Source organism: Lithobates pipiens, unplaced genomic scaffold (genome assembly GCF_037356315.1).
Source record: "Lithobates pipiens isolate NorthernLeopardFrog02 unplaced genomic scaffold, aLitPip1_a1.2 Scaffold_10, whole genome shotgun sequence".
Taxonomy (NCBI): Eukaryota; Metazoa; Chordata; class Amphibia; order Anura; family Ranidae; genus Lithobates; species Lithobates pipiens.
Genome location: NW_027507686.1, coordinates 192774565 through 192801870, shown reverse-complemented (window position 1 = coordinate 192801870; position 27306 = coordinate 192774565). Strand labels below are relative to the sequence as shown.

Below are 27306 nucleotides of genomic sequence, written 5' to 3'. Positions count from 1 at the left end.
CTACACCCACCGAGCTCCACACAACAGACCCACCCACAGAATATGCAGTTTTTCGGTTCTCATAACAGACAGATGGGAGACTTTTGACAGGTAGGGATACATGCAGGAGGCATGCATATCCTTATAGATAACCCCTATGGCAGTAGTTTAGAAAGGATGACATTGTGTTTACATCCACTTTAAGAAACAAGTGTCAGAAAAAGATTTAGACTTTAAGTGTTTAAACTTCCTGCATTTTAAAACTCCAGGCAGACTGCCCGGATTTTTTTTCTTTACACACAGAAGTTTCCCTTTGATCTAAGAAGGAAGTTAGTTACAATGTTTCATTTTACAAACTTGGCCAACCGCAAAGATGTTTTCTTTTGACAGCTGAGTGAGCAGATAAGTCTCTCCACTTGTTATATGAAAGAATCGGCAAACTCTGCAATAGAGATTATCAGAGGGGTTGAATCGAGATCACGATTTTTTAATGATTAATTGTGCAGCTCTACTATACATCCCTGTATGCAAAGGCCCAATTGTTCAGAGATTTACGGTATATGTGAAAAAAGGCAAGAAGCGCACAAGAAGATAAAATGTAAGACTTTAATAATGGTACAACCAAGCATCAATACTTTGATTTGGTTATATAAAACAGATTTGAAGGAGTGTTGGATTGGCTTATCTATACAAAGAGGTAGATACAATAGTTTTACTTACTTAAACATTCCTTGAAATAAATAGAGCAGTGTACAAGTTTTTTTTTTTTTTTAGCTTCACAACACACTATGATTTTAGATTATATTTTAAACTGCTGTGACATGTCACAGGAGATCACATACAAATTACGGTATATTCCAAGGCAAAATAGGTACCATAAGAAATATGGTTAAAGTGATCACGTTCTTGTAGTGCCAGGGCAAAAATACAGCAGCCATAGCAGTCCATACAGCTGCTATGAGGTTCTAAGGACCTGGGGGCCCATTCTGTGCCTGAAAAGGGATTGTAAAATTGATGGTTTAAATGTTAGGGGTTGAAAATGACAGAATTTTCAGTGCATTGATTACGTGTAAATACATTCACTAGATCCGTAATAGTGTCAGCTGACCAGGAAGCAGAAACTTTTCTATTATGCAACATAGCATAGACCCAGCACAGCAGCACCTCACAAGAAGTTAAGGCTCTGCCTGCACCTGAGGACCATAGAGTGACTAGTTCCTAATTTCTGACTATATATTCCATTACTGTAGCTGACAGTGTTAAAGGGTATTAATAGAATCCAAATAGTGGTGTGTTATAAGCTGCCTAACTATGCTTATCAGCGTTAAAAGGGGTGTAAATAGGTATGGACTATGGGCCATTAAAATTTTTCTATGGGGCCCTAAGATTTCTAGTAATGTCCCTATTGTGACACTTGGGAAAGTGCAATTATCTCTAAATTAGAGACGTTTCTATGATTACTACTGTCTTCTCAGAAGTGAGTCTTAAAGTGTATTTTTTACCTTTGGCTAAAGTAGGGAAGGGTTAAAACCACTATATTGTTATTTTTTGGCTGGGAGATTTCTCTTTAAAGCGGAGTTCCACCCAAAAATGGAACTTCTGCTGTCCGGATTCCACCTCCCCTCCGGTGTCACACTTGGCACCTTTCAGGGGGCAGGGGGGAGCAGATACCTGTCTAATCCAGGTATTTGCGCCCACTTCTGGCGAAAGATCAAAGCAGTATCCTCAGCGATCTACGCCCTCCTCTGTCACCCCCGCTGTCTTCTGGGAGACACACAGGTCCCAAAAGACAGCGGGGACCAGTCAGAATGCGCAGTGCGACTTGCGCAAGCGTAGTGGGAAACCAGGCTGTGAAGCCGCAAGGCTTCCCTTCCTGATTCCCTTACAAGCAATGCCAGCATCTCCACCTGTACCTGTAGGTACAATAAATACCTCCTAAATGTGTATCATTTAGGAGAAATTTGCTGTAATAGCGGCCAATGGCCTCACCTGCGCATAACACACAGTGCCATCCATTGAGAGAGAGCTGTGCCGTGGCTGTGACTCACATTTACACATGTATGAGAGCCAGGGAACTAGCATTTCTGGAGATGTCAGCAATGCTGTCTCCATACTTCCTTGCCACACACTTTTTTGCACAGGGTCTTTTGGCAGTCTGCCTCTACCACTATCTTTGATCATCTCTAAATATTCATCTAATATTAATTTCTATTGACACGGCTCAGCACAACTACCACTTGTATACTGCTCACCAAGGTAAACATTCAAACTTGGCCTTTTGTTCATCCAGTTTTAATGACATGAAGTCATCAGATATGATCATTTGTGCCACGTACCTTGACCCATTATGGAAAATATACATTAAATCACTTGTACTGGCAAATACAATCAAATGGCTGTGAGTACCTGTAACAGTTTTACATATATTAGATTATCTTTATAAAAACTGGAATTTCCTGTAGGCCACAGCTATAGTTTTGTAGGATGGTTCCTCCATCAAACACCTGTGAAGTATTGGTGTCCATCCATTGGCAATCCTTTCCAGGAAGGTAAATATCTCGGTGGAAATGACCTTTTTCAGTAATTGGTGCAATCAGCATCTGAAAAGGAAAGTGATTTGCTCAGAGTGGAATTTTAATCTTGGAAATGTGCAGATCTGCCCACACCATCTTTAAGGAAATTACCTGGTGTTATCTTAGCAGAGGATTTATTTTAATATATAATTATTATTTATTCCTGAGGAAGTGAACGTTGTTCAATACAACATGTTGAAGAAATTCCTAAGTCCCTGGATCATCTTAAACTATTGTATGATATCAATATGTAATTTAAAGAGATATTAAAGCCAAGCTCCACCCAAAAGGGGAAGCTCTGCTTATTTGCTCCCCTCACCCCCTCCGGTGCCACATTTGGCACCTTTTGAGGGAAGTGGGTACCCGGTTTTGAAAGGTACCCACTCCAACTTCCAGGTTGAAAGTTCAGCCCCCTCCTCCTTCAACCGCCGCCGGGCCATTCACAAAGTGCAGTGCGCTTCGCGCATGCACAGTAGAAAACTGTCTGTGAAGCCGCAAGGCTTCACTGCTGGTTACCATTACATGCAATGGTGGCAGAGCCCATTGGAAAAATTGGCTGAGGTGAAGAAACCTCTGGATTCCTGGACAGGTAAATGTCCTAATACAGTATTTGTAGCTGCTGACTCTTAATTTTTTATGAAGGAGCCTGGAACTCTTCTTTAAAGTAGATCAGGATAAATTTAAAGTGATTGCATGTTCCTAGTAAACATTTTGTAAAACTGTAAATATACAAGTGAACTACCAGGCTAAATGTATCATTTCAAAATGGTTGTATCTGATATAAATAAAGTTTGAAGCTTTTATGAGATATATTATTATTATTATAATACAGGTTTTATATAGCTCCAACAGTTTGCGCAGACAGCAGGCAGTACACTTACAAAACACTTCAATACAGGAGAAATCATTGGGCCCTGCTCATTGGAGCTTACAATTTAGGATGGAGGGTCAAGTAATACAAAAGGCAATAGCTAGCTGTGGGGGATGAACTGATGGGAAAAAATAAAGTACAGTTGTTAGGTGGAGGTAGAACAGGCTTCTCTTAAGAGGAGGTTTTTCAGGGATCGTCTAAAAGCAAACAGAGTAGGGGATAATCAGACAGATTGCGGTAGGGAGTTCCATAGGATGGGAGAGGCTCAGGAAAAGTCCTGGAGGCGAGCATGGGAGAAGGTGACGAGGGAGCAAGCTAGCAAGAGGTCTTGGGAGAAAGAAAGAGAATGATTGAGTTGGTATTTTGGGACTAGATTAGTGATGTAGCTTTGGATGGCTTTGTAAGTTATTGTTAGTATTTTGAATTTAATTTGTTGGGTGAGTGGCAGCCAAAGAGGGATTGGGAGAGAGGATTAGCAGACACTGAGTGGTTGTTAAGGAGGATGAATCTGATAGCACTATTCGTGAAGGACTGAAGGGGGGATTGCCTATGTAAAGGTAAGCGAATGAGGAGGGAGCTGCAGTAATCGAGGCGAGAGATAACCATGGAGTGAATTAAGAGCTTAGCAGTGTCATTGGTTAGAAAGGGGCATATTTTCGAGTTGTTGCGGAGGTTGAGGTGGCAAGATTTGGACAGTGATTGGACATGGGACCAAAAGGATAGTTCAGAGTCCAGGATTACACCTAGAACCATGCCATGAGGAGATGGGCTGAGAGTTCTGCCATCGATCTTGACCAGGGGAAGGGGCACAATATATTTGTTGTATTTTACGTATGTATGATGACTATGAGGTACTCGGAAAGTCCCACTGATACTTCTAGAGTTGAATTTAAAATTGGGGATGATGGTACAAATAAAATTATCTACTCATACAATCCAGTAATTGTTCTCTATTTTTTTGTGGATTGATTGTCCATTGTCCATAGTACTTTTTGTAGTAAATTAGTGTAGCGCTACACTAACTAACTATTTTTCAGTTAGGCTTTGTTTGCTTGAGTGTCAGCTGCTCACTACCGTCACATTTTTTTGCTTTTTCACATTTATTTTTTTAGCGCAGTGTTTTTCCTCCACTATCCTTCATAGTACTTTTTGGTTTTGAGTGATACATGAGTTAATTTCCAAAAACAAAAAGTAAACAGCTGTTAGCCATACAAACCAGATTCTTCCTTTAAAAAAAAACTTGAAACTTGATTGGTTGCCATTGGAAACTGCCTCTTTCTTATTCCAGTTTTTGCAAATTATCTCTACAGCCTACATTAGCTTGGGCATCCTCTCTCTATTTCATATGGCACTCTTAAAATGACATCTATCATATTGACAACCACTCAAAAAAATAGAATTCTTATTAGCGTGACAAAATGGAAGCTCAAGAAACCTGATCCACAAGTCACTGGCTCTTTCTGAGGGTGTCATGTTTGCATCCTGAGCTCTGAATCATTTGTGGTGAGTGCAGATGTTTCAGAGGTTCTCTCAGCAATGGAAACAATGACTAATTGGCCATAACTTCAAAATACATCACTTCTCCTTTTCTCTTTTACGTTAAAAGGCCTGAGTCCGTGATTTATTGATGTAGATGTGTGAAGTAGTCTGGACTTCCAATGGAGTCAACATCAAAGTGTCAGATACTAATATGATCCATAAAGCTGTTTGAATGGGATCATGGCCTAAGATGAGTGATTTCAGCCAATAAACTCAGGAATGTTTACTACCACAGAATGATGGGCCACAATTCAAACTGTCCAGATGGGAAAACTTTGCAAATCTGAGATATGAGAATTACAGCCATAAAAGGAAGTATGTAGAGATTGTAAGCTATGATTTACTGATATAGTAGCTAGCTACCATGCTTATCCAGAATGTAGACCCCAAAATGTTTCAGAAAATAGGAGAATTAAAAAACAAAACAAATAAAGCTTTATGGGGAGTTTAAATGTCAGGTGAAAAATGGTCCATTTAATGGAATGGAAAGCATGGTATTGATTTGATTACTCTAGTGTTGTTTCTTAGGCATTTTTTTGTGAAAACTCAACCAAATTTTATTACAAAGAACTAATTCATAGTCATAATTGGAACTTACGCAAGTTTTTTTCTATCCACGTTACACTATGTTTTTAAGCTATTGCCATCCTAGCCCTAGGGAGTAATAGGGAGTTAGGGAGTAATATCTGTATACTGTGTAATAACACCTTTTGTCTGTACTTTGACTATGTACTGCTTCCACTTCTCTTTTTTAATGCAAAAACGTAATATGTTTTAGTAAAAGAGAAAAATGGTCTACTGATCTAAACCTCTTTGTGTGGTAACATGGATTGGTCACACTCCCTGGTCTGTCTGGATGAGAATCACCTAGTCCTTTATACCAACAGTTGCCAACCAGTGGTCCGTGGTCCATGAGAAAATTTTGATGTTCCCCAGTGATTTTGCTGGAAATCAACATTGTGGTGGATGTATCCTGCCCAAGTAGTGAGTGTACAGTTTGTATAACAGTGTACATTTGGTGCCCCCTCAAAATAACTCATCACACAGCCATCAGTGTCTAAACCGCTGGCAACAAAAGTGAGTACTCCCATAAGTGAAAGTGTCCAAATTGGGCGCAATTAGCCATTTTCCCTCTCCGATGTTATGTGACTCGTTAGTGTTACAAGGTCTCAGATGTGAATGGGGAGCAGGTGTGTTATATGTGGTGTTATCGCTCTCACTCTCTGATACTGGTCAGTGGTTACTGGAAGTTCAACATGGCACTTCATGGCAAAAAATTCTCTGAGAAGCTGAAAAAAAATATTGTTGCTCCACATAATGATGGCCTAGTCTATAAGAAGACCCTGAAACTGAGCTGCAGCATGGTGGCCAAGACCATACAGCGGTTTAACAGGACAGGTTCCACACAGGCCTCACCATGGTCGACCAAAGAAGTTGAGTGTACGTGCTCAGCGTCATATCCAGAGACTGTCTTTGAGAAATAGACATATGAATGTTGTAAAGGTTGAAGGGGTGGGGCATCAGCCTGTCAGTGCTCAGACCATACATTACACACTGCATCAAATTGGTGAAGGAAGCCTCTTTTAAAGATAATGCACAAGAAAGCCTGCAAACAGGTTGCTAAAGACAAGCAGACTAAGGACATGCATTATTGGAACCATATCCTGTGGTCTCATGAAACAAAGATAAACTTATTTGGTTCAGATGGTGTCAAGCATGTGTGGCGGCAACCAGGTGGGGAGTACAAAGACAAGTGTGTTTTGCCTATAGTCCAGCATGGTGGTGGGAGTGTCATGGTCTGGGGCTGCATGAGTGCTGCCGACACTGGAAAGCTACAGTTCATTGATGGAACCATGAATGCCAACACATACTGTGACATACTAAAGCAGAGCATGATCACCTCCCTTCGGAGACTGGGCCGCAGGGCAGTATTCCAACATGATAATCACCCCAAACACACCTCCAAGATGGCCTTTGCCTTGCTAAAGGAGCTGAGAATTAAGATGATGGACTGGCTAAGCATGTCTCCACACATAAACCCTATTGAGCATTTGTGGGGCATCCTCAAACGAAAGGTGGAGGAGCGCAAGGTCTCTAACATCCACTAGCTCAGTGATGTCATAATGGAGGAGTGGAAGAGGACTCCAGTGACAACCTGTGAAGCTCTGGTGAACTCCATGCCCAAGAGGGTTAAAGCAGTGCTGGAAAATAATGGAGGTTACACAAAATATTGACACTGTGGTCCCAATTTAGACATTTTCACTTAGGGGTGTACTCACTTTTGTTGCCAGTGGTTTAGGAATTAATGGCTGTGTGTTGAGTTATTTTGAGTGGACAGCAAATGTACATTGTTATACACGCTGTACACTCACTACTTTACATTGTAGCAAAGTGTAATTTCTTCAGTTTTGACACATGAAAAGAATTAATAAAATATTTACATAAATGTGAGAGTTGTACTCACTTTTGTGAGATCCTGTGTATATATATATATATATATATATATATATATATATATATATAAATAACTTCCATCCTGAAGTTCTCTGGCTGTTCTGACAGAGGTCCTTACAGTGGCCTCCTATACACCTGGACAGCTCTGCACTCAAGTAATGATGCATTAGAGATACACTGTCCCGGAATACTGGAAGATAAGTCCATATTGATAATGTTTTATGTGGCGCTAACTAAAATATCACTCAATGTGTACTAACCAAAATAATATAAATATATAAATAAGAAAAATATAGAGAAATATATATAGTAAATTAATACAGTGCATAAAAATGTGCAAAAAAATTTTAAAACTAGTGCAACACAGTAAAGTGTATAAAGTATCAATACCAATAGTAAAGAGCATCAAACATAACGATATGACGAAATTGAATCAATCAATAGGTCCATGCAATGGTGCAAAAAGTGCAAATCGTATAAAAAATATTTTTGCCAAAAAACCTTAAAAACTCCAATAAGTTAAAAAATCCAGTGCAAAGTGCAAAAATTTAAAAATGTAAACAGTCCACTCAGAAACATGTGCAATCCGTTCAACAGATGATGATAATCATGCAATGTGAGTGATGAGTGCAATATACACCGTTCCTTAATTCTTCAGTGCTTTAGGTGCACCCCTTGTTTCCCCCAGCCTCTCACCTCTAATAAAGGTCCCTAAGGACCGGAACACGCTTGAGGGGTGGTTGGTAAACAATCTTCCACCTCTTATAAAAACAACCTCCGGACCATCAGTTATTTCCTCCAATATCCACACTCCGGTTCATATATAAGAGAACAAGGGGCCTCCAATGAGTAGTACAGTTAATTCACTTTATTGATAAAAATATCCACACTTACATTTAAATGCAGAGATTCACAAATATAAACAGAGGTGCTTCCGGTCTCGGCCGTGACCGGAAGTGACGAACGACACCTCAACTCCTCCCTGACGCGTTGCGTCACATACCACGTGACTTTCTCACGGCCGAGATCGGAAGCACCGCTGTTTATATTTGTGAATCTCTGCATTTAAATGTAAGTGTGGATATTTTTATCAATAAAGTGAATTAACTGTACTACTCATTGGAGGCCCCTTGTTCTCTTATATATGAACTGGAGTGTGGATATTGGAGGAAATAACTGATGGTCCGGAAGGTTGTTTTTATAAGAGGTGGAAGATTGTTTACCAACCACCCCTCAAGCGTGATCCGGTCCTTAGGGACCTTTATTAGAGGTGAGAGGCTGGGGGAAACAAGGGGTGCACCTAAAGCACTGAAGGTTTAGGGAACGGTGCATATTGCACTCATCACTCACATTGCATGATTATCATCATCTGTGGAATGGATTGCACATGTTTCTAAGTGGACTGTTTACATTTTTACATTTTTGCACTTTGCACTGGATTTTTTTACTTATTGGAGTTTTTAAGGTTTTTTGGCAAAAATCATTTTTATACGATTTGCACTTTTTGCACCATTGCATGGACCTATTGATTGATTCAATTTTGTCATTTCGTTATGTTTGATGCACTTTACTATTGCTATTGATACTTTATACACTTTACTGTGTTGCACTAGTTTTAATATTTTTTTGCCACATTTTTATGCACTGTATTAATTTACTATATATATTTCTCTTTATTTTTCTTATTTATATATTTATATTATTTTGGTTAGTACACATTGAGTGATATTTTAGTTAGCGCCACATAAAACACCCCCCCCCCCCCCTTATTTGCATTGTGAGTGTAGAGAACTCTTTTATATGTGAGCAGCTTTCTATAGTTTATACCTAGTTCTTCTAGTGAGGTTGTGCGCAACAGGATTTACCCATTTTTTTACATATTGATAATGTGCCATCATAAAGCGTGTCGATGACAGTCTGGGCAAAGTATATATTGCCAGCATACAATGGGTCTCTGTACAAAAATGTATTTATGCGATCATATCACAGCAGTAAATTTGTAAAGTTCTGGCGCCAGGAAAAACCTCTTGACATGCCTGATGAAGGTGTCCTGCATGGCCCCAAAAAGTTACAATTTACTGTTGTGATGTGATCGCTTTAATCCATTTTTGGATACTATTTTGAAGATCCATGATGTGTTAGTAAATATGTTTTTGACTTGTGTTGATACTGGTTCCCAGCAGCTAGTTGCTACTGCACCCGCTTGTTTCCAGCCAAACATATGAGATGGGAATTTCTTTAATGCCAAAGGTAGAGAAGTACTAACAGACCCTTTTGTTCAGGCTCTTTTCAAATGAATTGAGCCTATTTAGTATTTGTTGCTTGCTAATGATGTTGTAGACACGTTTGTCTATGTATGCAGCCTATTAATTTCAGCACATGGCACATTTGCATTCGTAGTTTGGCTTGCATACACACGATCACGCAAAAGTTCTATGAACTTTCGACTGTCAAGAATGCGGTGACGTATAACACTACGACGAGCCGAGAAAATGAAGTTCAATGCTTCCGAGAATGCATTGAATTGTTTCCGAGCATGCGTAGGAATTTTGCGCGTTGGAATTTGTACAGGCGAACTTTTTCTGACCCAAAAATAGAGAACCTGCTCTCAAACTTTTGCTGCCTGGAATTCTGCCAGCAAAAGTCCGATGGAGCATACACACGCAATTTCTGTCCAAAAGCTCACATCCGACTTTTGCTGGCTTTTAAGATTCCACACACCTTTGCTTCTGTTAACAAAAATGTACAGTAAGGCCCCTTTCACACTTGGGCGCTTTGCAGGCGCTACAGCACTAAAAATAGGCCTGCAAAGCACCCTGAAACAGCTGCTGCTGTGTCTCCAGTGTGAAAGCCTGATGGCTTTCACACTGGAGCGGTGCACTTGCAGGACGTTAAAAAAACTCCTGCAAGCACCATCTTTGGAGCAGTGAAGGCAGCAGAACTGCAAACAGCAGTCGGTTTTTAGCAGAGCCAGGGACAGATTCTTATATTTTCAACCTCCATAAGACTGTTAGGCATAGAGAGTTAATTTCTGTGCTGGTCAGGATGTCCAGAAGCTCTGGGGGCAATAAATTCATCCTATTAAGATAGCTAAACTAATTTTCCTTACTATTCAGCCACAAAGGAAATTTGTGACTAGAGACAACATGTTTGAAGTCTCCTCCTGTATGTTGATGTTAGCTCTTCGTGATCGGAAATGTCGCAGGATAAGTGTCAACAGCAACCGCTGCAATACTTAATAATACGGTAATGGGTAAGTGTTATCTTCATATGCATAAGCAGGGCTTTTTATCAGAAGGAACTAGGAGGAACTCAGTTCCACCACCTCTGGCTCAGGTCTTCTGCTCCCTGCACACCACTATCACTTGGTAACACTAAAGTCCAGCTTTTGCGTTTACAAGTGATAGCTTATCTCCCAGTAGTTCCCACAGGTCAGATCGCCTGTGCAGATCCCACTGAGTGCCGGACAGGGACAAGGGAGATCAGAACAGAACAGGTGCCCAGGGTTTAGTGCAGTCACGGGCAGGAGAGGGTGCGTGGTAGGTTGCAGCATCTGTGGTCTCCATTTTTTTCCTGGTGGCCAGTTGATGATGCTCTTACTGCATAATCTCCCTTGCAAGTGACTGCAGTATAGTATGCTGGGAGGTACTACAGCCAGATATGTTTTTCAGCTTAATATTGCAACAAAGGTAAGATATATGGCAGATGGTGTAGCTTTTAAGGAGGGGGAAGAAAATGAGGGCAGTGGAGGGAGGGGGTTGTATGCAGAGGGAAGAGCTACTATTTGATACCAGTTGGCAGGTATGTGAGTGTGGCCAGCATGGTTGAGTTCCTGCAACTATTCTCTGAGAAAAAGAAGCCCTGTGCATAAGGATATGCTTAACTCTTCAGCCCACATAATGGGCTGCTTCCACCCACAGGCCCCACTGCAACCAAGTGAGCTGCTATGGCAATTGTTATGCCACTAGTGGCCAGGTGGGGATGGTGCTTGAGGGGCCAGAGTGTTGTAATTGTCTGTTTACATGTTTGTTGATGAATAAGGAAGCCAGAGGCTGTAAATACTGGCATCTCCCTCTAAAAATACTACTTGCCTGGCTGTTGAGCTGATGTATTGGCTTTCATACTTTCCGAGTCCCTGATCTTAAATAATTATGCAAAGTATGTGCTCTGACTTAGGTCTGACATTTCTGAGCTGTGTGTTCTTTTCCGAGCTAAGTGTCAGAGAATGCATTGAAAGCACGGGCAGCCAGAAAACTAATATTTTCACTGAGCTTAGCAATGGCAGCTTCCATATTCTGTTTAGGTTAATTGTTTTTTATTTGCTACATTTTACTTTTCCTATTGTTTATAGCATTTTCATAATATATTTTTCTGTTTTTGCTCTCAGTCTTTCCTTACCTCATCTCCAATAAGAAACTCATCATCCGTTGTGAAAGCCACTGGGTCCTCTGGGCTGAGCCACCAGACAGGCCTGTAGATGGGGTTTCCGGTCCTAAGCCATTCATAAGTGTATTTCATCAGTAGGGGAACAACTAAGTCTTGGTGTCTTTGTATATACCGCTTTGTAAGATTGAGGACCTGTCTCATTAAAACATAAGCAGAATTTTATTCAGTACATGATTATTGCCATCGGAAGCTGTTTATACTATTTATACTGCTCTATTTATTATACTATACCATTTAGTTTTTACACTTATTATATTATTATAGTAATATATAGCTGTTAAAATTAGTATTGAACACATCACCATTTTTTTAGGTAAATATATTTCTAAAGGTGCTATTGATATGAAATTTTTACTACATCTCGGTAACAACCCATGCATACAAAGAAACCAAAAAATAATAATTTCAAAAAATGACGTTATATGTAATAAAATGGAATGACACAGTGAAAAAGTATTAAACACGCTAACTGAAATTCATTTAATTCTTCAAAATCCTTTGTTGGTAATAACAGGTTCAAGATGCCCCCTGTATGGAGAAACTAGTCGCATGCATTGCTCAGGTGTGATTTTTTTGCCCATTCTTCTACACCAGTGATGGCGAACCTTGGCACCCCAGATGTTTTGGAACTACATTTCCCATGATCCTCATGCACTCTGCAGTGTAGATGAGCATCATGGGAAATGCAGTTCCAAAACATCTGGGGTGCCAAGGTTCGCCATCACTGTTCTACACTGTATTTAAATCTTGAAGGTTATGTGGGTCTCTTCCATGAACTTTGATTTTTAGTTCTTTCCATAGATTTTGAAATTCAAGTCAGATTCAAGTCAGGTGATTGGCTATGCCATTCTAGCAGCTTAATTTTCTTTCTTTGAAACCATATGAGAGTTTCCTTGGCTTTGTGTTTGGGATCATTGTCTTGCTGAAATGTACACCCTCGTTTCATTTACCTCACCCTAGTAGATGGCAGCAGATTTTTATCAAGAATGTCTTGGTACATTTTTCCATTCATCGTTCCTTCAATGATATAAAGTTTGCCAGTATTGAATGCTGAAAATGCCCTGCACCATGATGTTTCCACCTCCAAACTTCACTGTTGGTATGGGGGTGTTTTTGGGGTGATGTGCAGTGCCATTTGACCTCCAAACATGGCGTGTATTATTATTAATTTTGGTCTGATCCTGCTAATTCCAGGTCTTTCTGAAGCCCTTCACAACTGGTCCTTGGCTCTTGGACAACTCTTCTAATAATTCTTTTCACTCCTCTGTCAGAAATCTTGCGAGTTGCACCTGGTCGTGGCCGGTTTATGATGAAATTATGTTCTTTTCACTTCCAGATTATGGCCCCAACAGTGCTCACTGGGACATTCAGAAGTTTAGAAATCATTCTGTAACCAAAATCATCAGTATGTTTTGCAACAATAAGGTTGTGAAGGTCTTGAGAGAGCTCTTTGCTTTTACCATCATGAGATGTTTCTTGACTAAATCAGCTGATAATAATTTGCACTGACAAGGGGCAGGATTGCTTTCTAATTACTGAATGAATGAATGAATGAAATACTTGTATAGCGCACAATGCGAACTGAATCGCCTCTAATGATAGATTTCAGCTGGTGTCTTGGCTTTCCATGCCTTCTGCACCTTCCTTTCTTCATGTGTTCAATACTTTTTCCCTGTGATTTTTATATATAATATATATATATATATATATATATATATATATATATATATATATATATATATATATATATATATATATATACAGATATATGCACACACACAGTATAGTATATAGTGCTGGGTTCCAACTGTGAGACACAGACTGAAGCTGCATACAGTTCATACAGCACTTAGAACCAAAGCAGCACTTAGTGAGAGAAATAGTTAATTTGGACCAGCTTGGTTCAAATTAACTATTTAAAGTGTCAGAAAACCTGAAGGTCAGCTTTCTACAATATGCAGGTTGTAATTTGGATCGAGTCGCTGTCTGCCAAACTGCTAGACTGTATGTTAAGCTATTTCACCACAATTGGATCCCTTCTAGAGATCACACTTTCAGTGTCAAGCCATGGTTTCCATAAACTGCTACTGCAACTGAACTGCTAAAAAGCCTGCAACAGCTGTATGACTAAATGGCTCTAGAGGGGGCACCCATGAAAAAAAGGGCATACACATTTGAAATATATATGTCAGTCCATTCTGGCAAAATGTTTGTAATCAGCTTGGCCGGTCTAATGGTCCAGTTTTTCTTTCTGGGCAGCATAGCCTGGTCAGTAACTTTAATTTTCACTGCTGCAGTTAACGTGGTCCCCTTTTTTAAGTGTGGCCCACTCCCTGTTGCAAAAAAGCAGTAAAAAAAAAAAAAAACAAAGAAAAATTATAATAATATACTCACCTTTGCCTGGCTTCATAAGCACAATGGGGGACGCCATCATTCTGCCGATGGGATCCCAGGAAATGCTGAGTACTCAAAATTTTGTGTATTTCAGCACAGTGACAGCTTGTCCTTTCAGTGAGATTTGGGCTACTCAGTATTCCTCAGAATCTTGCTGGAAAGAGGATGATGTCACCTTTGACTGGGTGAAGTGGGCAGAAGCCAGAGGAAAGATAACTACATAATCCAAGTTTTTCCCCCTGCAGGTGTCTTTTCTTATATACCTCAATTCTGCAGGGGGCACATGTAAAAAATGGAAGCGTGATAAATCTTAGTAAGTCATCCTACCCAGCCTGCTAATTCACAGCAAAAGAGCATAACTACACTAGTGATATCATCAGTGTACTCTCTATTCCTTTCAGTACACTTCCAGTATTCATTTGACAGCACTGTGCAAAGTATTGTAGCAATGGCTTATAGTACTGCCCCTCCCTCTGCTATTTCTGCTGTGCAGGGGAATACAAGAACGTAATGTAAAGTCAGAGTCAGATGCTAATGCAAATTGTATTTTAAAATAAATGTAAGTATTTTTTAAAAAATGCCTAGATGTAAATAATATGTGTCACTTATATCTGTCTGGAGTTCACCTTTAACTTTCTATTACAGTGCTAAGAAAGCTTACCCAGTTGTCGCAGCAAACCCACGGAGGTGTATTAAAAGACATCACGGGTAGAAAGGTGACAATTTGTAGCCAACGGATAAAGAGTTCCTCTTCTGTTACAAATTCCCCACTTAGAGTTCCACCTTTAAATAAACACATTTCAAGAAGCTGAAACATTAAAGTGGTTGCTAAGCCTCTACAATAAAAACATCCCATCACCTCTGTAACATAACTTTATGTGTCCCTGTGTCTGTGTTATATAAAACATCTGCCAAATTGTACCTTATATCCACAGCGCTCACGTGACTCCTCAGCTCTCTCCTCTGCCCGGCTGACAGCTATAGTGGGTGGGGCCGAGCAGCCGCAGAGGAGAGAGAGAGCTGAGGAGTCACATGAGCACCGGGAGATGCTCTGATATAAAGTACAGTCTGGTAGCTTTTTTTAAATAACACAGACACAGGGGCACATAATGTTATGATACAGAAGGGATGGGATGTTTTTTTGCAGTGATTGCAGCAGGAGGGGAGGGGGCGAGCACTGACACGAGCAGACAGGCATGGAGGATTGGGGAGAGGAGACAGAGAAGGACAGAGCAGGGCTGCAAAAGACAAAGGCATGTAAACTGACCACGGTGTAAGTGCTCAGCAGTCATGATAAATCGTGGTCAGTTTACAGGGTGGGGGGCATAGCTTTAAGGGGGCAGGATCTGTTTTTTTCTTTTAGGGTAACAAATTCTTTAATGTTTGTCATTATTCAACTTGGTTCACGCAAAAAGGGTATTATCCATAGGCTTCAAAGCAGAAGCTTGAATTTATACACACCATTTACAATTCCATACAGTTTCTAAATTAGTGCCCCTGAGGAATATATAGGATTTACGTAATATACCTACATAATAAAAATGTACCACAAAGCAAAGTGAAGGAAGCCACATAACTGTGAATTTTAAAGAAATGAAAGCCATAGCAAAGCAATAAAAAGGAAGATTTGCTAAAGTAAGAAAGACAAACAACAAATTACACTTGCAAAAAAAAGGTGTAATAACAGACATCATGTTGATTAAAGACCCTTAGTGCACATTTCAAGTATATACACTGGACCTTTTTAACAACTTCTGTCACATTGTATGATGGTGACCACTGACCACACTTATCAGCATGGGGAGGCTTTTTTTTTTGTTGAAGAAATAGCTATCAGCTGTTTTAATTCATAAAGGTTTTTAGGTACAGTACAGTATACTAGCTGAGTTGGGGTGCATGTCCTCAATGAAGTGATGCAATTCCTATGTGGTTATTAAGACAAGAAAAGAAGAGAATATACAGCACACAATAAGAAAAAAACAAAACAGTTGAATATGAACCTTCCAACTGTCCCTTATCTAGAGGAACTGTCCCCTTTTTCTCCTCAGTTGTCCCTTTTTGCGATCAGATATACATTCTGATATTGAAAGTGTGCAGTGGGATAGCCAATTACATAGAAACTGGTCCAGCCTGGACCAATGTAACTATGCAAACTGTTTACAATACTTGTGGGTTCCCTCTAGAAGCTGGAAATCACTGTAGTAGACACCACTACTCAAATGATCTCCACTAGCTTCCAGGTCCCGTGTCAAACAACTGCCCTGCTTCACAAGAAGTTGTTCGCTTGGCATGGGTGCCATACAGAGAAAGCTTAGTATCTTTTCAACCAATGCATTGTCTTGCTGGACAAGGTGTGTCTTGTGATAAGCTACTTGTGAACACATGAGATTGCCCATCTGACACTTTCAGAGAATGCTTTGCATTTTCTCAATGAATGTAAAGGTTTCTCTGTTTGGACAAGGTGGAGTGGCAGCGCGTGATGTCACGCTGTCCACCTTGTCCAATGAGGCAATGCATTGGTTGAAAAGTTGCAAAACATTCTCTGTATGGCACCCCTTCCAAGCGAACAACTGTGCAACAGGGCAGATGCTTGGCACAGGACTCAGAAGCTAGTTATTTCCAGCTTTCAGGGGGATTGGCCAGGTATGCTATGTGCATACACAGGAAGACCAAGTAACTACAGTAGGCAAAAATTTCCATAGCTTTAATTGATTTTGAAGATATACTGTACATGAATTAAGGGGAACTTGCATGGTTACTTGAAGTTGTTCTCTAAGGAAACACAACCCATAGACCCAAGAAATAAAAATATAGAGAAAATAATATGGCATATATTTCTTGGTATATTACATACATCACCATTTTCCAAGGTAAATATATTTCTAGGTGCTATGGACATGACATTTTTGCCACTTGTCGGTAAAAACCCATGCAAACCATACATACAAAGAAATAAAAATAAATAAGTTTAGAAAGTTATGCGTAATAAAATGGAATGACACCGGGAAAAAGTATTGAACACATGAAAAAAGGAAGGTGCAAAAAGGCATGGAAAGCCAAGACATCAGCTTAAATCTATCAGTAACTAGAAAGCAATCCTGCCCCTTGTCAGTGCAAATTAATATCAGCTGGTTCAGTCTCAACTTATGGCCTATAAAAAGGTGTCTCATTACCAAGGTGTCACACAAGAAACATCCCATGATGGGTAAAAGCAAAGAGATCTCTCAAGACCTTCACAACCTTATTGTTGCAAAACATACTGATGCCAATTGTTACAGAAGGATTTCTAAACTTCTGAGTGTTCCAGTGAGCACTGTTGGGGCCATAATCCAGAAGTGGAAAAGACCTGAAATTAGCTGGTACAATAATTTTAAAGGAAACAATAAATAATGCACTCACCCACCATGGCTTGCATGCATGCTCATCATGCAAGACTTCATTCTAGAAGAAAAAGTATGTTGAAACTTGTTTAAGTTTTCCTGTACAACATTTAGACAGGCCTTTGAAATACTGGGGTAATGTAGTCTGGTTAGATGAGGCCAGAACTGAACTCTTTGGAAACTATAATACACACCATGTTTGGAGGTCAAATGGCACTGCACATCACCCCAAAAACTTCATACCAACAGTGAAGTTTGGAGGTGGGAACATCTGTTTTTTGGGCTGTTTTTCAGCATACCGTAATGACAAACTTCATATCATTGAAGGAAGGATAAATAGAAAAATTTACTAAGACATTCTTGATAAAAATCTGCTGCCATCTACCAGGATGAGGAAAATGAAACGAGGGTGGACATTTCAGCAAGGTAATGATTCAAAGCACAAAGCCAAGGAAACTCTCAATTGGTTTCAAAGAAATAAATAAAGCTTCTAGAATGGCCCAGCCAATCACCTGAATTGAATCCAAAAGAAAATCTATGGAAAGAACTAAAGACAAGGCCCAGGGAACCTTTAAGATTTGAAGACTGTGTGGAAGAATGGGCCAAAATCACACCTGAGCAATGCATGCGACTAGTTTCTCCACAGAGGGGGTGTCTTGAAGCTGCCATTACCAACAACGATTTTTGTACGAAGCATTAAATAAATTTCAGGGGGCATGGCCTGTAAGGGCATGTGAGTGGACGCATTACACAGAGCTCCAGCTGACTTTCCTTCACCGATCCTTTCCTCGCTGTTTATCTGGACTGGCACTGACCACCATCACTTATTAACACTCCCTGGACATACCAGGACTCTATCCGGTGTCTTCCCGAGCCCATGATGACCCCCTAGAGGCCCAAGATGGTGTCTGCTCTCCACAGTGCAGCCTGCAACATGTAGAGCAGAGAAAAAGAAAGAGCTCTGGGGTAAGTACCACAAGGCAAACAAAACACAGGGGAAGGAGCAACCCAGGGACATGATCTATTACACCCAGAAACTGAATGGGGCAAGCGGCTCATTATCCACACCTGCACAGAACCCTGCATATGAGCCAGAGGGCCAGGGGGGTGTAACGGCTTTAGATGATGTGTCGCCATTAGAAGCATCCCCAGTCCCTACCCCAGATATTTTTGACTTGCCACCTGATGACACCCCGCAGCCCACACTCACTGAAATCTTGCATTCGGTCCACAAGTGCATTGCTTCCGGGGGCTTAAAGAAACGGTCTCCCTATTGACTTCCAAAAGACGGATGTGGAAGGTAGGAGTAGTGATCTGGAAGATCAATTACCCCCTCTCATCAGGTATGCAAGTTTGGCTGCACAACAAATGCTATAGGCTGACAACAAGTCAGATGACATAGAAAATTGCCCTAGGCATAATGATGTCTGCATTGTACGGCTCCCAGAGAAGATTGAGGGCAGAGACCCCACTACTTTCATAGAGCAATGGCTGCAAGATGCATTTGGAAAAAAGGCCTTCACGCTCTTTTCAATTTAATGAGACTAAAGTTTCATTCTATCCAGATTTCTAAGCGGTGGTGCAACACAAGAGAGCTAAGTTCACAGATGTGAAGAAACGACTGCAGAGGCTCCAAGTGAGCTACGCAATGCTCTACCCAGCCAGGCTGAGGATTACAGCCAGAGGGCAGTCTACCTTCTTTGAAACAGCATATGAAGTTTCAGCGTGGCTGGATCACAATGAATAGGACCTCCAGTGATGCTGCAACACCGACAGGGGTGACTGACATCTGTGAAACCTATTTGCCATGACCACCAAGGTGCCTTCTTGTTAACCTCTGAGTTACCTATTCCCACAGGGGACATGTTACAGCTGGTTTAGTCCAGCATTTGTACTGGCTTCTTTGAAAAACTGCCTAGTACAACAGCCAGCATAATGCAAAAGTGTGTGAGCCTTGTTTGCACGCACCCACCTTGTTACATAGGTGTCGCAGCTTCTGTGGCACTCCTGTTTGTGCCCGATTGGCACTCATGCATCTATTCAAAACTGCGTAAAGGAGATTGCTTACATTTTGTTATTGATGGATACGGCCCACTGGCATCCCAGAGTTACATCACCCCTTACAGATGATACTGTTGCGCAGTGTTTTGCAATATTTTCCTCAATACCATTTCTAGTTATGTATGCCACTACTTCGGTCCTCCACTCTTGGGCACCAACAGGAAATCTTCAGTTACATCTCAATTCATGTGAGCCCTCTACTGGGGAACTTCATCTTGTGTGATGCCCACTGTTGCAGAGATCGTCCATTGTGCACAATATGTCTACCACCCCAGTTGTTTCATGGAACGTCGGAGGAGTTCATGATCCGTTAAAACATACTATAATTACTTCTTATTTAAGGAAATTCCATCCAGCCATCAGAGGCCTGCAAGAAGTTCACCTCACAAGGGATGCAGTGAACTGTCTGCAGTACCCTTGGGTGGGCAAGGCGTATCACTCCACTCACTCTGCCTATTCTTGTGGGGTGAGTGTACTGGTTCACAAATCTTTGGCATATCAGGAACTAGACTCCCTGATAGATTCTATGGGCTGCTATGTATTTCTGCATTGTAAACTATTTACTTTAACCCTTATCATTGCTTTTGTGTATATTCCCAATTTTCTAGAGAAATATTGCAGCTCTTTCTGTCATACCTGGTTGACAAGCCAGAAGTTCCCACTATGATCATGGAAGACTTAAGTGGCTATTTGGACTCTAGATAGGATAGACATCCTCCAGTCCAACCACTGTCTGGCGGAAGGGGCACTCTTCTGAGCCGTCTGCTGGCGGAGGTAGGCTGGGTGGATACATGGCATTCAAGGTACCCTGCAACAAAACAATTCTCATGCTTTTCAAAAACTCATGGCTCTCTTTCCCACATAGATCTCTGTGTAGGCTCTTCCCATGTCCTTAATTATGTCTCTAAAGTAGAGTACTTCCCCAGAGGGGTGTCTGATCATTCCCCCATGGTGACACACTTAGTTACCTGTCCCTCTAGTTCCCTACCAAGAGCCCGATCGAAATTGAATGCCTTCTGGCTAAAACTTTTCCCCTCTCATGTGCATGTAACTCACCAAATTGGGAGTTACTTTTCCATCAATCAACTGTAGTCATGTGTACACTGAAATATTTCGTTTTGGAATTCTATTTTTGTCTGAAAAATAAATGTATTTAGTTACTCCCAAAATCCGTTTTTTATTTATTTAGTTTCGTTAAAAAATGCATTCGTCCGAAAATCCGAAATAATTAAGGTCCAATCTGTCATTGAAGGCTTATGGTGTCTGTTGAATGTTCTAAGAAGATTCGACGGAGCAGCTAAACAGTACAACGTTGCAATCATACATTTCCGGTCGAATGTTCCACCTACAAGCTACAGTAGAATTCTAATGTTGTATGACACTAGTAATAATTATATTTATTAATTATTATTACTAGCCAACCAACATTAGAATTCTTCTATAGCATATGGGCGGAGCATTCATGGTGACTGCTTCATCGAATCTTCATGTCAAATCTTTCCTCTCTATGTCGAATAATCTTGGACTAATAGAGTTAGGTTAGGCACATTCAACCTTTTTTGCTATTGTCTTTATAATGTCAAATCTTTTCTCTCTGTTGAATCTTTTCTCTCTATGTTGAATAATCTTGGACTAATAGAGCTAAGGTTAGGCACATTCAAGCACAGGTTTGATGGACACAGATTGCTACTGTCACCGTTATGTCAAATCTCCTATCTATATCGAACTGTTGTCACAACAAAAACAAAAATAAAGCATTTGTTTACGTCGGATCTTTTGGTTTTCGGATTCTGTGCGTTTGTTATTATTTGTTAAAACAATAACGAAAATACCCGGAATTCTGATGAAAATGCATTCGGACAAAAACGAATGCACATGTCTAATCAACAGTATTCAAATTCTTTACCGAAATGGGACACCTTTAAAGCCTGCCTCAGAGGCACTTTTGTAGCAGGAATTTAAGCCATAAAACATGACTCTTCAGCCCTCTTGGAGTATTTGGAAAACCCAAGTGTGACAACTAGAGCTTGCATATGTCACAAATCTTTCTGATTCTGCGAGGGAGGCATGGATATTGGGCCAGGATTCCCTGGACTGGTTGAGATCCTCCACCGCAGAAAGGAAATGCTTTTTTTACCAAATTGTCATTTTATGAGGAAGGGGCGAAAACGGGTCGCCAACTGTAAAAAATTGCCAGATCTCAACCATCCACTCCTCCACTGGGCTAATAGTAAATGACCCAGAATCATTACTGAACTGGCCTCTTTTTACACAGACCTATATGGTTCATGTGACAGCTATTCAGATGAGGCACTGCTGAACTATTTCTAGTCCATATCCTTGCCAGCTCTAACCCAACAGGCTCACAAGGATGAGCACTTGTAAGGCACCGGGGGATGACGGTATACCCATGGAGGTCTACACACAATACGGAGAAGTTATTTTACCTAAACTGTTGGAGGTCTTCAGTCAATCCCTGGAGTTGGGACAGTTACCTATGTCCATGTCCAGGGCAAATTTTATTTTATTGCTTAAGCCAGGGAAGGACCCGGTGACCCGAGTTCATACAGACCCATTTCTTTACTTCAAAGTGATGTTAAAATTTTGGCAAAAGTATTGGCACTGAGGGTGAACAAAATCACTCTACACTCTACTCTACTCTAAACAATCTATTATCCATCCTGATCAGGCAGGCTTCATGCCATGCAAGTCCACTGCTACCAACCTTAGAAGACTCTTTCTGAATATACCGATAATGCCGGACACAGAGCCTTGTTGTCCCCTGATGCCAATAAGGCATTTGACAGTGTTAGCTGGAGCTACCTATTAGCTAGATTTGGTTTTTGAGCCCACTTTATTGCATGGAGGCGACTGCTGCATAGCTCTCCACAGTCGGCCATACGAGTATCGGACAGGATGTTTTCTGTCTTTGCACTGGGCAGGGGAACTATGCAGGGATATCCCCTGTCCCCTCTGCTCTTTCTTTTGGCCATTGAGCCCCTTGCTGTCCAGGTGCGTGATTGTCCACAAATAACAGGCTTTGAATTTGGCGAAATGCATGAGTGACTCTACGCTGACGACATGCTACTTTTCCTGGGGGAAGTACATGACTCTTTAACTAGGGTGATGTCCATTATCTCAAACTTTGGTCATTTTTCGGGCCTTACTATTAATTGGACAAAATCATCTTTGATGCTCTTGGATGATGCACCTGGGCAGCGATCAGCGCTTCGCCTGCCCTGTTCCAGTAGTTACTTCATTTAGATACTTGGGCATCCAAATATCTTCTATGCTTACTGATTACTATAGCTTAACCATTTAACCATTATTGTCCCGGTTCAGAGATAAGATAAATATATGGAACAGACTTAATATGTCTCTGGCGGGGAAAACCCACCTCATCAAGATAACTTTAATGCAGCGTGATCAAACATTCCAACAACACAAAGTTGTTAAAATTTCTAAACGTCAAGAACGAGGTGACATACAACACGTACGACAAGCTGAGAAAAATGAATTTCAATAGCCAGTGCAGCTCTTCTGCTTGATTCCGAGAATTCGTGGAACTTTGTACGTCGGAATTGTGTACACAAGATCGGAGTTTACGCAAACAGATTTTGTTGTCGGAAAATTTGAGAACCAGATCTCAAATTTTGTGTAACAGAAATTCCGATGGAGCCTACACACAGTTGGAATTTCTGACAACACGCTCCGATCGCACATTTACCGTTGGAAAGTCCTATCTGGCAGCACAATTGCAGCATTTAATTGGAGCTATGTCCTCTGACCCCGATAGCTTATCGGCTCAGCTCTTGCTCAGAGTACGAGAGAAGAATCGATTCCAGAGGGACTGAAGGCTCAGCTGTTCCAGTGGCCTAACAAACAAATGTCCACTTATACGCTCCTATAACTTGTTAGCCCCTTAACATTGCAAAATGTTAAGGGGCTCACAAGTTATAGTCCGCTCTGGGGAAACAGAACGTATGAGGAACTGGTCAAACTTCAACAGGGGCCTAGGTGGCGTTCCCAATGTATAATTTACCTCTCAGATATTTTTCACAATGGAAAACTACTCTCCTTTTCAGACTTACAAAATCTCGGTATGCATTGCCCTCCAATATTCTATTTTATTACCTGCAACTACAACATGCAGTTAGGGCACAAGGGGAGGCTGTAGACTGGGTACATTCCCCTACACCTATTTACAATTTGCTTCAGACAGCTACTGAGACAAAATAATTATCTCACAATGCTCTTATGTTATCTTATGTTTCTAAAGGACTTTCTAGGGGACCATCCAATAAAGGCAATGGCTTTGTGGGAGGGTGACCTGGGCCCTGTGCCAGATGATCAATGGGAGGAAGCCCTCCAGTCTGTCAATACCTGCTATTTGAATGTTTTGCAGATTACACTCCTGTTAAACTTCATAGAATGAGCAAACTATCCAATCTGATATGTAGTAAATGTAAGATGGTGCCCGATGACCTGGTGCATCTCCTCTGGCAATGCCCCAAGCTCCAGAGATACTGGAGTGAGTTTCTTGCCACACTCAATAAGGTCTTCCAAACAAATTTCCCCCTTGACCCGATATGCTGTTTACTAAATGTCTTGGAGGGGGTGATCCCAGAGGAGTTGACTAGGATTGCTTTCTCTTGAGCCCTATTTCAAGCTAGGAAAACTATTCTTATTAGCTGGAAGTCTGACACCCCTCTGAATATTAACTCATGGATACAACATATGGGGAACACCCTTCTTGAAAGGTAAATATATCAACATAGGGGGAGGCCTGCCAAATTTGACAGCGTGTGGGCCCCTTTGCTTGATACACTGGGACTCAGTCCCAAAGAGCTTGTCCAGATGAGGTTTCTGCAATGTACATAGATGAAGGATTCTTAGGAGTACTGCCTGATTAGAGAACATGTTCACATAAAGAGCAAGCACAGGAAAGGTGTAAATGCCAGTATCTCTATATGAGTTTCCCTCTAATGGTAATGATACACTCGGCACCAGGATCCTATCGGATCACTCTCCATACTGGGCTACCCTCTGCTTGCCTTCTACCCCATTGTCCAGAGATTGAACCCATTCTGGTTTATGGTCCTTACTGATTTGGAGGCCGTCCAGCGAGAATGGACCAAATACTTCCAGTCTAATGCGTGATCGGCCTCGACCTGGGAGGCTTTCAAACTCCATGCTCATATGATAATATCAAACCGATAAAAAGACATAAAGCCTCCTCCAAACTCATCCTAAAACAAGCTGAAGAAACACTGGACTCTCTTGAGCAAGTGTACCTTGCAAATCCCACGGCCTCCAATTCAGCTAAACTACGCCTGCAATCCAGACTCACAGACCACCTACACTTTGAAAAGGCCAAAAAGGGCTTTTTTTTTTAGCAAACAAAAAATATATACAAACACAGAGAGCGGGCGGGGAAACTCTTTGCATATATGGCTCATCTAGATCATAGCCCCCCAGTAGTGGTCCAACTTCTGTCAGAAACTGGGACCACCCTGACAGACCCAGCATTGGTAGCCCAGGAGTTTAGACGCTTCTATGCTGACTTGTACACCTCAAGGGCCAACCGGCCTTCGAACGAGCTACATGCCCTTCTGCAGGGCGTAGAATTCTCCACCCTCACAGAGCCCCAGGTATAGCTCCTCGAGGCCCCTATAACAGAAGAATGTATAGCGAAGGCTATAGCATGCCTACCACCATCCAAGGCCCCAGGCTCTGATGGTCTTCCCCGAGAGTTCTACTCCCAGTTCCAAGAAACCCTACTTCCCAGACTCCATGCATTATACTCCCACATATATGAAACCGGCACGCTCCCACGCACCATGAGCGAGGCCCTGATTGTCCTTATCCCAAAGCCAGGCAAAGACCCTCTATATCCCGAATCATACCGCCCCATCTCCCTCCTACAATTGTACGTTAAAATATTGGCCAAAATTCTTGCCCTTAGACTAAACAAAGTAATACTCAGCCTCATCCATGCCGATCAAACCGGCTTCATGCCCAATAAGAACATGGCATTCAACCTTAGAGGGTTATTCATGAACCTTCATGAACCAAGCCCCTCATGATAACGCCGGTACAAGGGTGGGAGTTAGCCTTGATTCCGCCAAGGCATTTGATTCAGTAGAGTGGAGCTACCCTCTGGGAGTGCCTCCACAGATTTGGCTTCGGCCCCAGATTTGTTAAGTGGCTCCAGCTCCTCTACCAAGCCCCCACTGCCCACATTCAAGTAAATGGACAAACATCTAGTTCCTTTCCGCTGTCCTGAGGAACCCGCCAAGGCTGTCCCATTTCACCCATGCTGTATGCATTGGTTGTGGAACCCCTGGCCATTGCTATCAGGGAGCACCCTGATATTCGGGGCCTCCGCATGGGCCAGGTGATCAAGGTGATCAGCCTCTATGCTGATGACATGCTGCTCTACTTGGAAGACGCAGGTCCCTCCTTGACAGCAGCCCTACATTTAATTCAACACTTTGGCGCTTTCTCGGGACTACAGATAAACTGGTCCAAATCCCAAATTCTCCCTATAGACGCCACCGCCCCCACAGATATGCAGGCAGCCTTACCCCTAGTGTGAACCAGCCAAATAAAATATTTAGGTGTACAATGCTTCGGCTCCCTCACCTACTACACACGATTGAACTTAGAACCACTTTTTGAGCTCCTCAAACGCAGAACCCAGGTCTGGTCCAGACTCCCTCTTGGGGTCATGGGCCGGCTCAAAAATGATTCTTCTCCCCAAATTACTCTACCTCTTCTGGCATGCCCCACTTTATGTTCCAGGCCATATGTTCAGAAACATGGAATCTAGCCTCAATACAGTTGCATGGGGCTCCTCTAGGCACAAGCTGGCATGGCAGACTCTTAAATGCCCTGTCCACCTGGGCGGCACTGCCCTACCCGACCTGGCACTATACTACCTCGCCTCCCAACTATCCAACCTCTATTATCTCAACAGACACGATAAAATCAGATACTCCACACTAGTGTGCATGGTGGCCATGGATGTAGTGGCCCACCCTTTTCAGATAATTTTCTGTAAGCATCAAGGCCTCTCACGTCTAGGTGACAAACCACACATGCTAATACACCACAATAAGATTTGGCACATAGCACAATCCATTATTGGGGCTCCTCCCTTACACGCCCATACACCACTATGGGAAAATCCTCTCCTCCCAGAACTACTGACCATCCCAGATCATAAAATATGGATAGTTAAGAGAGTTATATACCTATCCCAACTTATTACTGGACATACCATTAAGATGTTCCAAACCCTTAAGGAAGAATTCGCTCTCCCCAACCACACGCTCTTCCGCTACTTACAGGTCCGCCATGCCATCCAGTCTCAGTTCAAGAACCTTGCCCCTATATTAGAAACCGGGACCCTGACGGATATGGTACTTGTTGAAGACCCTAAGAAACTGATATCCCTCTTATACACACACCTTCTCTGTTAGGGTCCGGGTGTGGAAGCCCGACTTGTAGGAGGAGACCTCTCTTACAACGCTGGTTCAGGAGCCGCTGGAATGGAGACAGCGGTCTCGAGAGCACAGTGGGTAGGAGTGCCTGCTGGATAGGACCG

The 27306-nt window shown here is 41.7% G+C and overlaps 1 protein-coding gene across 2 annotated transcripts in view; it reads right to left on the bottom strand.

Annotated features, from left to right (window-relative positions):
- Nucleotides 1-571: 571 nt before the first annotated feature.
- LOC143937244 (SITS-binding protein-like) overlaps nucleotides 572-27306 on the bottom strand; it is a 136764-nt gene continuing 110029 nt past the window's right edge. Inside the window, exons 8-10 of one of the 2 annotated variants that reach the window (XM_077460793.1) lie at nucleotides 14918-15039; nucleotides 11815-11994; nucleotides 572-2579 (exon numbers count right to left, since the gene is read on the bottom strand). In XM_077460793.1, the coding sequence (XP_077316919.1) occupies nucleotides 2406-2579; nucleotides 11815-11994; nucleotides 14918-15039 (476 nt within the window). In that variant the 3' untranslated portion in view covers nucleotides 572-2405. The remainder of the gene's footprint in view (nucleotides 2580-11814; nucleotides 11995-14917; nucleotides 15040-27306) is intronic. The other variant, XR_013263654.1, reaches the window with a different exon arrangement.